Below are 13,929 nucleotides of genomic sequence, written 5' to 3'. Positions count from 1 at the left end.
CCTAAATTGATCATTGTAGAGGTCAAGCATTAAGGCCTGTACCGTTTCTTGGTGTACACACCGCACATGCCCTTGTTGAGTTTGTGTTGACTGCACAATGTTGCCATTGATTTTGTAGTGGAGATTGACTCTTCTGCCCATATCACTTTACACACGTTTATAGAACAGTTCCTTCTTCTGCATAATAGTCCTTAGGTTTACTTATATGAATGTTTTTTGCATACTATTGATTGTCACTGTAGTTTGAGGTCTATGATGCATGTTTTCTAATGAGGTAGAGAAATAATATCTATTCATAAATATGTTCTTGACAAATCAGCAATGCTAGGTCAGCAGCTTCAAGCGCTAAAAGATTGAGAGATTAGTTCATTAGCTGAAGAGGTTAGTTCATTTCTTCCCAGGCTTATAAAAGTTCATGTCCTACACCGTGACATTTCAAAGCACAGCCATTGAAAACAGTCAGATCTTTTGGAACTGTTGCTTAATTCAGTAGTTCTATGGTGGTGAAGGAAATCCACTTTTTCCTGCATTCCTAGGGAAAACGATCATATATTACCAACCGAAACGAAGCCAAGGGGTCATGTTGTATGGTCAGGACATGCCGGTGGGCTTGCCAGTCTGAGGTGACTCTTCGGTCAGCAGTTTTGAGCTTTCAGTACCCTTAAAGGGACTCAGCAGTGGTTTGTTTTAGCTGTGTTTAAAAATACGGAATGACATAGCTTGAGAACCTTTGAACGTTGCTGTAGGACTTCACTGTGTAGGGTCTTCACCCTAAAATGATAAAAGACCTGAGTTATCGCTCTGTTTATCTGACTTTTAAACCCCTTGAAGTGCAATATTAAAGCAAAGAAAGCATTGAAGAAAGTATAGTTAAGAGTATTTTTACAAATCTTGTAAATCTCTGTAATTTATGTCGCCCATCGCTCAGGGAATTTCACCTCGTCCTTCTGGTTTGCATTTGGGCTTGAGCTGCAGTGGAAGAGAGTGTGTGTGGGAAGCCGTAATTGGCTCTCTTCTCGTTCTTTCTCTTTCTTTCTATCTTCCTTCTACTTTATCTCACCTGGCGGGATTTACTGTAGTGACCTCCTAGCTTCCTGGCCTTTCCGGGTTCCCAGACTTGCTCTGAAGGCTCTGGCACCAGGCTCAGAGACTCTACTTTAATCAGGTCAGGCTGGAAGCGATTTGGTTTTAATGTCGGGGGGACCTCATGTGATGGTGTGATTGACGGCCTTGCTAAAGTCAGGGTGAGATGCTCTGTGGTGAGAAACTCTATTAATGGTATTGCTTCATTTCTTAAAGTGGCAAACGCAATGTGCGAGTGACCACGCAGGGGGGGTCTGGCCTCCCATCCTTCTTGGCCCCTTTACCCTCTGATTTCTCACCTCTCGTGCGCACACCTCATAATGTTTACCTCTATGTGAACCTTGGCACATCGATGGTTGGGGTTTTTCCTCAAGCGTCAGCTCTGTTATTGCAACATAGCTGTATGTCAGTTTCCACCATCTCGACAGCTGATCTGAGTCAGAAAGCTGAATGTCTGCTCTCGACCGAAAGGAGCCCAAAAGCATTTAGTGTGCACTTGTGCTACAGAAGGAGGTGCTAAGGCATCCTTGCCCGGGTTTAAGTAAGGCTGTGCCCTCTCTTTCCCCTCTTAATCACTGTTTGTGTGTTGTTTTAATGGCAGATTTATGTGTGGGAAGGGCACAAGATGAGGCTCTGATTTACTACCGAAGTGGTATATGCTTGGTGTGGGGACGCGTCTATAAGCACACCTTTTTTCCTGTGTTCCAGGTGATTGTGCAGTCTGGCCGGCAGCCCAGCGTGCTACAGAAACTGTGTCAGCTGCCGTTTCAGTACTTTAGCCACCCACGCCTTGTCAAAGTGCTCTTTCCCTCGCTCATCAGCTCCTGCTACAACAACCAGCAGAACAAAGTTATCCTGCAGCAAGAGATGAGCTGCGTACTCCTGGCCACCTTTATACAGGTACTGCTATACAGACATATACAGGCAAATCCTTATACAGTGTATCACAAAAGTGAGTACACCCCTCACATTTCTGCAGATATTTAAGTATATCTTTTCATGGGACAACACTGACAAAATGACACTTTGACACAATGAAAAGTAGTCTGTGTGCAGCTTATATAACAGTGTAAATTTATTCTTCCCTCAAAATAACTCAATATACAGCCATTAATGTCTAAACCACCGGCAACAAAAGTGAGTACACCCCTAAGAGACTACACCCCTAAATGTCCAAATTGAGCACTGCTTGTCATTTTCCCTCCAAAATGTCATGTGATTTGTTAGTGTTACTAGGTCTCAGGTGTGCATAGGGAGCAGGTGTGTTCAATTTAGTAGTACAGCTCTCACACTCTCTCATACTGGTCACTGAAAGTTCCAACATGGCACCTCATGGCAAAGAACTCTCTGAGGATCTTAAAAGACGAATTGTTGTGCTACATGAAGATGGCCAAGGCTACAAGAAGATTGCCAACACCCTGAAACTGAGCTGCAGCACAGTGGCCAAGATCATCCAGCGTTTTAAAAGAGCAGGGTCCACTCAGAACAGACCTCGCGTTGGTCGTCCAAAGAAGCTGAGTGCACGTGCTCAGCGTCACATCCAACTGCTGTCTTTGAAAGATAGGCGCAGGAGTGCTGTCAGCATTGCTGCAGAGATTGAAAAGGTGGGGGGTCAGCCTGTCAGTGCTCAGACCATACGCCGCACACTACATCAAATTGGTCTGCATGGCTGTCACCCCAGAAGGAAGCCTCTTCTGAAGTCTCTACACAAGAAAGCCCGCAAACAGTTTGCTGAAGACATGTCAACAAAGGACATGGATTACTGGAACCATGTCCTATGGTCTGATGAGACCAAGATTAATTTGTTTGGTTCAGATGGTCTCAAGCATGTGTGGCGGCAATCAGGTGAGGAGTACAAAGATAAGTGTGTCATGCCTACAGTCAAGCATGGTGGTGGGAATGCCATGGTCTGGGGCTGCATGAGTGCAGCAGGTGTTGGGGAGTTACATTTCATTGAGGGACACATGAACTCCAACATGTACTGTGAAATACTGAAGCAGAGCATGATCCCCTCCCTCCGGAAACTGGGTCGCAGGGCAGTGTTCCAGCATGATAATGACCCCAAACACACCTCTAAGACGACCACTGCTTTTATGAAGAGGCTGAGGGTAAAGGTGATGGACTGGCCAAGCATGTCTCCAGACCTAAACCCAATAGAACATCTTTGGGGCATCCTCAAGCGGAAGGTGGAGGAGCACAAAGTCTCGAATATCCGCCAGCTCCGTGATGTCGTCATGGAGGAGTGGAAAAGCATTCCAGTGGCAACCTGTGAAGCTCTGGTAAACTCCATGCCCAGGAGAGTTAAGGCAGTTCTGGGAAATAATGATGGCCACACAAAATATTGACACTTCAGGAACTTTCACTAAGGGGTGTACTCACTTTTGTTGCCGGTGGTTTAGACATTAATGGCTGTATATTGAGTTATTTTGAGGGAAGAATAAATTTACACTGTTATATAAGCTGCACACAGACTACTTTTCATTGTGTCAAAGTGTCATTTTGTCAGTGTTGTCCCATGAAAAGATATACTTAAATATCTGCAGAAATGTGAGGGGTGTACTCACTTTTGTGATACACTGTACATACCTCTTTTATAGCACATACACATTAATGCATTGTGGTGGAAATAGAAACTTAATGATGGCCTCTGTTAGTGCATATTTGTCACACCACATTATTACAGATCGTAAAACTTAAATGTTAACGTGTTAGACAAGTGTAACATGAATAAAAGCACCACATACACCGATAAGGCATAACATTATGACCACCTCCTTTTTTCTACACTCACTGTCCATTTTATCAGCTCCACTTACCATATAGAAGCACTTTGTAGCTCTACAATTACTGACTGTAGTCCATCTGTTTCTCTGCATGCTTTGTTGGCCCCCTTTTATGCTGTTCTTTAATGGTCAGGACTCTCCTAGGACCACTACAGACCAGGTATTATTTGGGTGGTGGATCATTCTCAGCACTGCAGTGACACTGACATGGTGGTGATGTGTTAGTGTGTGTTGTGCTGGTATGAGTGGATCAGACACAGCAGCACTTATGGAGTTTTTAAACTCACTGTCACTGCTGGATTGAGAATAGTCCACCAACCAAAAACATCCAGCGTCCTGTGACCACCGATGAAGGTCTAGAAGATGACCAACTCAAACAGCAGCAATAGATGAGCGATCGTCTCTGACTTTACATCTACAAGGCGGACCAACTAAATAGGAGTGTCTAATAGAGTGGACAGTGAGTGGACACGGTATTTAAAAACTCCAGCAGTGCTGCTGTGTCTGATCCACTCATACCAGCACAACACACACTAACACACCACCACCATGTCAGTGTCACTGCAGTGCTGAGAATGATCCACCACCTAAATAATACCTGCTCTGTAGTGCTGAGAATGATCCACCACCTAAATAATACCTGTGGGGCTCCTGACCATTGAAGAACAGGGTAAAAGCAGGCTAAAAAGGTATGTAGAGAAACAGATGGACTACAGTCAGTAATTGTAGAAATACAAATTGCTTCTATATGGTAAGTGGAGTTAATAAAATGGACAGTGAGTGTAGAAACAAGGAGGTGGTTTTAATGTTATGGCTGATCAGTGTATATCAATTCTTTAAAGATTTTTTACTTCCACTTAAATATAATGACTCTTGACACTAGCAGCAATGAATGCCACTAACCACTTTTGATAATGAAACCCTTGTTGTCCAAAAACGTATTAACTTATTACAAACACTAGTTTAGTTTGAGCTATTTTTTTTTTGTTTCGTTTGATTTCCTTCTTAAAAGCCTTTCATGAATTTTAGTTTGACTTTATTGTGTATTACGAAGTCATAAACACAGACCTCGGTTAAAGCAATTGATAAAGCAATATTTTGTGACTTCCTGGATGAGTTGTCACTGAGCCCTTAGGAAAACAGAGAACTTAAGAGAAAGCCTGGACACTCCTGAGTTTCATGTTTTCTACATTTTGAGAAACAAGTGGAATCCTAAATGGTATTCAAAATGTCTTTTTTTAACATTTCCAGACCAATATTTTTCTCAACAGCTATTTTTTCTCAGCTTTTTCGAATTGTTTATGCCATATCGGCATTGTGTTTCTGTACAAACTTTAAGGGTGCCCGCCTGACTTTCATGGTAAGGTTCAAAATAAGTCAAAATTGATATTCTACAGAGCTGGCTGAAATCTGGCCCAGCTGTGTTCAATTAGAATCAAATTTAACTTGTTTATTGAGTAACCAAGGGGGCAGTTTCTTCATAAGCATATTGGATAGGTTATTTTTTCAAAAAAAAAAAATATATATATATATATATATACATTATGTTTTACAAAATTTTAAATGTCAATGTTTAATATGTTTGGTACATGATCTAAAATCAGTGTGACATACATAAAGGGAACATTTTTAACATTATATTTGCAAAATTTAAGCAAAACTAATAAAAAAAATCATTGACTGACAAATTCTGCAAGTCTTTGGAGTTGTACTAGAGCAATTAAACACGATTCTTTCAAACATTTGCCTAGTTAATGTTTAAATGATGTTGGTGTAGAACATTGTTTGACATCTGTCAAAAATTTCTCACGTTTGTTTAATCAAGTTGGGATCAAGTGACACTGAATGCCATAGCATATGATTTGCATTATTTTAATATTTATTGAACCATTCAATGACCCCTTTAGTTCTGAATAGAGGGGCATTTACATCCTGGAAGAGACCACACCCATTAGGACAGAAATGTTTCATCATCAATCAGGAGATCATACAGATTCAGTTTGTATTGATTACCCAATTTCCTTCCCTCTAAAGGGATGAGTGGACCCAAAATATGCTTGCTAAGATTCCTGCTGTATAGTGGAAGTGCGATCCAGGGACTCAAGAAGTGTAGTTCATTCCAAAGAGTTATTTTTTAGTTCCTAAAATTGTATCAGATCTTACACAGAGCCATGCTAGTGCTGGAAGAAGTGTTTATTCAGAGAATGGCTTATGTTTACACCGGGTTACCCAATTAAAGTGGTACATATAGCAACAGTTGTGGTGGCAGTTTTACATCTTTAACATATACACCGATCAGCCATAACATTAAAACCACCTCCTTGTTTCTACACTTACTTTACATTTGATCAGCTCCACTTACCATATAGAAGCACTTTGTAGTTCTACAATTACTAACTGTAGTCAATCTATTTTTTTTTTTTTACATACCCTTTCATCCTGTTCTTCAATGGTCAGGAACGCTGATTGTGAGCCAGGCCTCTTCAATGCCTGACCTCATTCACCTGAATGGACACAAATTTCCACAGATTCTATAAAATCTTGTGGAAAACTAGAATGGGGTGGGTATTATTTGCAGTGTGTGACCAACATAAGATTAATGCCTATGGCTTTGAATGGGAAAGCTCATGTTCAGGTGTCCATATACTTTCAGCCATATAGTGTAGTGGGACAAAACACTGCTTTTCTTAATTTTCTGGTGTCACTGGTCCTGTGTTACAGACAGGAGTATTTCATGGCTGGAATCAACCCAAATTTGCTCAACAGATCCAGTTGTTTTACAATGGAAAAATAAGAGGGCTTTAATATTTGACACTGGCACCAGTTCTATGTTGGTAAAAACACCTTGTAACTGATTTCTAAATTCATCCTATTTTCTCTTTTTCATCTTCCTTCATATTTATCCACAGCAAATCAGAGCATATCCTTTACACTTTGATCAGGTTTAACACCTTTTCTCACCTGCCGCATGTCCTTTGACCTGTAAAGCCCCCTCTCCACCCACACCCACACCTTTCCACTGTTTCTGCACAATGTCAACGTTTGACTCTTATCTGTCCAAACTTCGGCTTTGTTTCTGTTCCCGTCCTTTTGTTTTTCCCACTGTCCCCCCCCCCCCCCCCCCCCCCCCCCCGTCCAAAGAAGCGGCCTCCGATGCAAAGATGGATGGCTTCCTCTGTCGATTTGAGTGGATTTACCTGCCACTGGTTGAGACTCTTGTAAACAGGCCGACTCCTTCATCTTCCCCCTGACAAGCTTCTCCACGCTGGCTCACTACCTTGATTATTAATGTGGAGATTAGCTCTTACTTTGACAAGGACGGCCGATTGTCATTCCATTCAAACAACAGAAAGATCCATGGCATTTTGTAAGAGGATAAACAAACACACACACACACGATCATTGTACATTCGCACAGTACTAGTAAAGTTATGGCTTTGTAAAAGAGTGATATTTTGTACTGCATAAAAGTGTACTTCATAACTCTTTACATAGGCTTTTTCAGGAATCAGTTTACATATCAGTTTTACAGATTTACACTGATGCCATATTTTAGGCACCACATAAGTTCTCTGATTTGGAAAATTCTGATAGTTGAAACTTCTAAAGTGTTAAATGGTCTTTTTTACATGTGAATTTTAGGCTTCTAAAGAACTTACAATTGTGACCATTTTTGACTGAATGTCTTTTTATCATCCAGTCCCACAATGGAAACAGTTGCAGACATCATAAACCCTCCAAGACGTTCATTAGATACATGTCCCTTACAAGGGAATATACGTTTTTACTTTAACCCTATATGTGTATCATTTAGAAAAAGTATAGAATTATTGCACTCACATGTGATGAAATAAGTCAGGCATATTTGTGCATGTTTATACTTATACAACCACTGTAACACTTACCAGCTTACTCACTACATTCAGTCTTCAGTAACATGAGCTACTTACATTAAAAAATAACAATCCAAACGTACAATATTTTGATCTCTGATCATCTGTATCTAACATAATTCATACATTTGCTGGATATTGGGTGCATCTAGTTAGTGAGCTCGGTAAATTGCCAGTATAGAACAGTCGTTTTACCTCTGTTTTCTGGCAATAAATTAAATTAGCCTGTGTTTTAGACCTCCATTCATAACACACTCTTTATTTGTACCCTCTGCATGAAGTGAGGACAGTAAGCAGCAGCTTTTAATATAAATCATTGAAAAGCAATTATTTTATCATGTAAAGGTGTTTTGAGAAATCTTTCAAGAAATACAATTGTGTTGTGTTAAAATGAACGTTTTTGCCAAATTCATGTGACTTAATTCATGTAATAAATGTTTTTATATTATATCATGTATATGTACTATGTTCTATACACCACAGGTAATCAGATACCTTGCTTGTGGGCATTGTATTAATTGTATAATTGTATTTTTAATAGGATTGTGCCTCCAGTGTGAACCAGTCAGACAACAGATCCTCAAAACAAGGTGAGTCAGCTCAAAAATGAATCACTTAAAAATGAATCAAATGTGTTATAGCCCTTATCCTCCCAGATTGGTGGCTGACAAGTAATTGTGTAGATTAAGATAATGGGTGGAAATTGTTAACAGGAAAAAAGAGACAACAAAAAGAATTTCTTCAGCCAATAAGTTAATTAAATCAATCGGCAAGATGCCCAAAATCCATGAGGCTGGTGTTACTAACAATAAGCCTGTGTCACGAAATATTTTGTTTTCGTTAGAATTCAAAAGTGGAGAACAATTTATTTAACCTGGGTTAAACCCATTGCCCATAATATAATTTTAAATAGACACTAAACAATTATGAGCATCCCTATTTTGTGCCCTCTACCAAAAAGAATTATAAGGTATGCATTAGCCTCTTTACCCTCCCAGATTTGTTGCTAATTTGTGATACAGGAGATTTATGTAATGAGCCAAAAAATTGCTGTAATATTTTTATAGATTTGAAAAAACAATAAAACATATGTAATGTAATCTTTATTAGCACTGGTTTCCTGCTAGGCTGCATTTGTAAAAAAAATAATGATCATTTTATTTTGTTCTAAATTTCTACTTTATTTTGATTATTGACATGCATTACCTCTGTTTTCTGTGTGTACTGACTGTGTGAGGTAATTTCTTTACCATTTTCTTAGTCCCAGAGATGAGCTCTGCTCTGCTGGATTACTGGGATTTGTCTAACCGCTTCCCCAGAGACCAGTGGGACTCAGCACTTCAGTTCTTCCTCAATAAGCAAGAGGATTAAAAAGAACCCTACAATCTACACTCACATGGAGTGCTACAGTGTGCACTCCGGTACACTTTGCACTACAGACTTGGACAACATGACCATGATCAGAAAAAAATTACTTTCAGCTACTTACTTTCAGATTTAACCAATCCTAGTAAACTTGCCTCTGCATGTACCAGCTGATTTAGATTGGATTTTCAAAGATCACTTTAATAGCAGAGGATTAACGGTATAATTATTTAATAAATTGAGCTTAACTTGTCGAATGTGCACACTGTAATAAACTCTGACAATACCTAAGGGCAGCCCAACATCTTGCATATATACAAACATTGACTGAATACTGACTGTATAAACATATTGTTCATGCAAATATACAGTTAATGTAGGCTGTCATTTAGAATATTTGTTCTGGATTGCACAATAGTTTATTGTTCCTTTCTAAGGCAGGATGTTAATCTTAGTTTTATTAAATTTATGGTTTGTAGTTTGTTTTGTAAATAAAGGGTACTGCTTAATTTGTCATAGGAAATATTGCTGTTTAAAGTACTCTGAATTGCTTCATTTTTCTCATTTAACTGCAATGCATGAAAAAAAAACTACAGTAAAAATGTTCTTTAGAGTTGTTACAAGTCTTGAATTTTTTCATTGTTTTCATACTAATTTATACAGTCACATTATTGTTATATATATATATATATATATATATATATATATATATATATATATATATATATATATATATATATATATATATATATATAATATTTCATTTATTTTTCATGTACACTGTATACCTTGTATTTTAGTTGTGTTTTTTCCTTGTACTTTTCATCAAGAGATAAAGCACTTTTTATCAGTTGTTTCACATTTAATAAATTATTAAAGGCATTATAACCCAGTCTTTCTTGCTGTGACACTGCCATATGAATCTCAACATAATTTAAGAACATGCATTTTCATAAAAGAAAAACAATTCATGAGATTTAGTGAAAAGCTTGTTATTGATTTGTATTTCCCCCCCAGAATTCATATTTTATTAGATTGAATGGGGTACTATATAAATGAATGAAATTAGTCTGGTGGTGGCACCATGTGCAAACATCTTTTTTTATTTTTATCTTGCTTCCTTTTATATACATCTTTTGTCGTTACAAATTAAGAGGATAAATGAGCAGCACTGTCCCAGGTTTAATTCAGAAGTCCAGTAACTGTAAAGTATTATGTAGTACCAAAATGGGTTTCCCTCGACCTCGCCTAAACATGACAAGTGGATGTTTTATTTTAATTAAACCTTGGGTTTGAATGTGTATGCCTGAAACCATAGAATGTACTGACACTTTATCTAACGTTTATTCTAATGCCGTGTGTTACCAGAATAGGCTCCAGACTCATCAGAGGTACTGAAGATGAATCTTTGTGTCTTTCCCCCAGTTTAAGAACAGAGTGGCAAAGTGTTAGTATATCAAAGCTCCAGGTTCAATCCTAAACTTTAGTTACAGTATGTGGGGAGCACCATGCTCTCCTTATGCTCATCGACTCACTGGATTTTTTTTTTTTAATTTAACATAGCCCAACAAAGTTTTTTTGACTTGAGCATTTTGCAGCCCTGCAACCTTGACAAAGCCATTACTAAAAAGAAAAAAATAATAATTAACTACAAATTATACGTTTTAACTAAAAATCTCTTTGTTTTTTAAGTAAGCATAACTGCAAAGTGAAAGGGCTTCTAAACCAAGTTTCTCAATGGCCTTGGGGCACTACAACTAGCCTGCCATGCCTCTTTTTCTCTACTGGTGTGACTACCAAATACCAGTCACTTTATACATTAGTGTGTCAACATAAGCTGGAGATTGTCAGGTCAGGTCCTCTTCGGTCTCCCTCTTCTAACACAGTCATTCCTCTATTCAGAACTGTGTCTCCACTATAATACATCTCTGTCAAGTGTCTTTGTGTGTAAAAATAGACGGTGTGTAAAGCTTCAACAGTTTCTCTTAGTGTGAGCATGTACGTATATGTGTATATTTGTAATAAGCTTTTGCTATCATGTTTACGTTTGATATAGGTAGCAACATTTTGGTAAGTTGGTAAATTAATAATATTGCCTCATACTATTTTATAAACGTTAATGACGCGATTATGCGTCAATTTATGACGCAATAATTGTCGGTATAGGTTAAAATGATGTAAAAGATTAAGTGGGTCGAATCCCCAGAATGCGATTTTGTTGTGTATGGTGATTTTTTAAAAGCTCTACTGTTTTGTTTAAACAATTCAATTTGTTTAATCATTTTTAAATGAGGTTTTTAAAATTATCTAGTGACTGTTTTTAATTTACCATAATTCAAACAAATGGAAAATGTACATGTGTTACATGTGGATAATTTTGAATAATATTTTTGCTACTAACATTTTCGTTTAATGTTTTTTTCAACCTATTTTATAAGCAAACCTTCCTTCAACTAAAAGCATATCAGTATCCGTGTTTATATTACTAATTTGGCAAATTACTGCGTTGACCTAGACCCTCAGAAACCCCAGGTTCGTGTGGGTTTGTTTTTTATTTTGTATTATAATTTATTTTTGTATTTTAAACACGGGTAATTTGTGGGAAGGTCTTTTTATTTAATTACATCAATTACATCTTTATAATTAAATTAGGAAAAGAATTTAATCTAAAATCTAGTTTTGGGCTTTACCTCAATCCTATTATATGTTTCCTTCGGCAACTGACTGACCAGAAGGTTTTGCTTAAGCCCCTCAGAAACTAAGGATTATACAAGTTTGACTTTTTTAATTTACCAAACGGAATTTAAGGTTTTTTCCCTTATGTTTTAGGTGCAAGTTTACAAAATGTTAATACGTGTTTTTTGTTTGAGTCTTATTCAACTATAAAATATTTTAAGGTGTTTTTTAATTAAAAAAAAAAACAGATGAATATGACGTTGAAATACGAGTTTTGCTTCTGGGTGTGCACTATTAGCTGTGTTGGGTAATTAGTGTTATCAGTTTTAAAATTGTCTTTCAACAACCTGACATTCGGTTAAATTTGCCTATATCTTTGCTTTAAACCGCTATAACGTTTGGAAATTAGAGGACATTCTAATGTGACATTGCAAACAATACCATATTCAAGTCAATACAAGTTCGAGGTGGGTTTAAGTTGCACCTAGAAACAATTCTTCGTTGCGACTTATTTGTTATGGCAGAGAAAACTGAACAACGATTCTGAAGTCGTTGCACTGACGTCATGCTAAATAATAATTATTATTATTATTATTTGCTTGACTACAAAATAAATAAATATGTTCTTATTTTACTCTGTCAGACTTCTGTCATATTCTGCTAACATTTACAACTGTTTATAAATGTTCTTTGCAGGTCTGAATAAAAACTTAATTTAAATATGTGTTGGCTAACTTTTTGGCCTTAGTGGGCCTTGCAGCAGATCCTATTTTTCTGTGCAGGGTCAGTATCTTGAGATTGCAGCCATATAGCAAGGGAGTCTACCATGTTTGCATTTGTAAGGAGTAAACATGGTGTAGTTTAATGTTTTGTGTGTGTGTGTCTGTAATGAATTTGTTTTGGTTGGATTGTTTTATTGTCTCGTCCGTCCGTCTATATTTCTTTACAATTGCAAAGTATACTTTCATGTAGTAAATACGCAACAAATATTCAAATATACTTGTTAATACATGACAAATATTTGTATGGGGAAACTACTGCAACTGACTTGACTTCAGTAATTCAATCATTTTTCTCTTTTACTGTTGTTTATGGGCAAATGTGCTTATCGTAAACGTTACCTTTCAAGTTGTGCGTGTATTGAAAATAAAAGCTTAGGATTTAGTAGGCAGTGGGTCGCACTGCTCACTGAGCTGGGAATGAAAATAAAGCCTCGGGGATGGAGATCAGCAGTACAGGAGTGTTGCTGAAACTCAGTGTGCAGGTGATGCCGGGTGCAGATAAGCGCGTCCCCAGCTCCTGCTCAGTCTAGACTTGCGCCTTTACGAGCTCAAAGCAAAGCGCTCAGCAGTCCGAGGAGAAGCGACACTCTCAATATCCGCTCCTCCACCCGATGCGCACACTGATAATACTGCTGCAGTCGCTACTGCTGCTACCCTCTGTATCTAGAAACGCTTACATTCCATAGGTCAGACTTCTGGAAATCGCTTTATAGAGGTGTTGGCTTTGTGCCCAGATGTGGGTCACCTATCACAGGTTCAAAAGTGCCAAATCAAGATTAGAGGCCAACAATACTTAGTACCGCGCATTTCCCCATAAATTAACCCCATAATTAATCGACAACATATTGACATTTTACGCACTGTTTCATTGAGCGCTTATAAATCGAAAGGAACGGATATATTGAATTAAGATAAAGAGACCACCTTACAATCTACATCACAGCCGTATCAAGCCTATTATCTATTCAATCCTAACATTGCTCCCAGCAAAACAGTCTACGGTTGTATAGACGATAGACCTAAAATTACCCAATACATTTCATTAATGGACCATTTAAGCAGGACTGTTGGCGTCCTCTTGCTTAATTTCTAAGATTTGCATTTTGTAAGATATCGACTCCTCACCTGCCAACTTTGTTTATTTTTGATCAGAGCTGGAATACCTGTTATCACAGGATACGTGGTAACTGTATTTCCTTTTTAAAAAGTATGTATATGTTTTAGGGCTGATGAGGGGGCATTTGGAGTTAAACACATACCTTTTCCACCTCAATCACAAACGTTTCACTTTTGTACATTTGTACAACTATCATGATCACAGATATTTTAGACAGCAGCATGGCTGGT

General features: G+C 37.9%; 1 protein-coding gene across 6 annotated transcripts in view; it reads left to right on the top strand.

The window, feature by feature from the left end:
• The window catches only part of scaper (S-phase cyclin A-associated protein in the ER), a 203,992-nt gene extending 194,207 nt beyond the window's left edge, over window positions 1–9,785 (top strand). For all 6 annotated transcript variants that reach the window (XM_062991980.1, XM_062991994.1, XM_062992001.1 and 3 more), the window contains 3 exons: window positions 1,792–1,983; window positions 8,301–8,349; window positions 9,021–9,785. In XM_062991980.1, coding sequence (XP_062848050.1) covers window positions 1,792–1,983; window positions 8,301–8,349; window positions 9,021–9,130 — 351 coding nt within the window. In that variant the 3' untranslated portion in view covers window positions 9,131–9,785. The remainder of the gene's footprint in view (window positions 1–1,791; window positions 1,984–8,300; window positions 8,350–9,020) is intronic.
• Window positions 9,786–13,929: the final 4,144 nt, after the last annotated feature.

The sequence above is a fragment of the Trichomycterus rosablanca genome, chromosome 1 (assembly GCF_030014385.1).
Source record: "Trichomycterus rosablanca isolate fTriRos1 chromosome 1, fTriRos1.hap1, whole genome shotgun sequence".
Taxonomy (NCBI): domain Eukaryota; kingdom Metazoa; phylum Chordata; class Actinopteri; order Siluriformes; family Trichomycteridae; genus Trichomycterus; species Trichomycterus rosablanca.
This window is presented reverse-complemented; position numbering and strand designations above follow the sequence as displayed.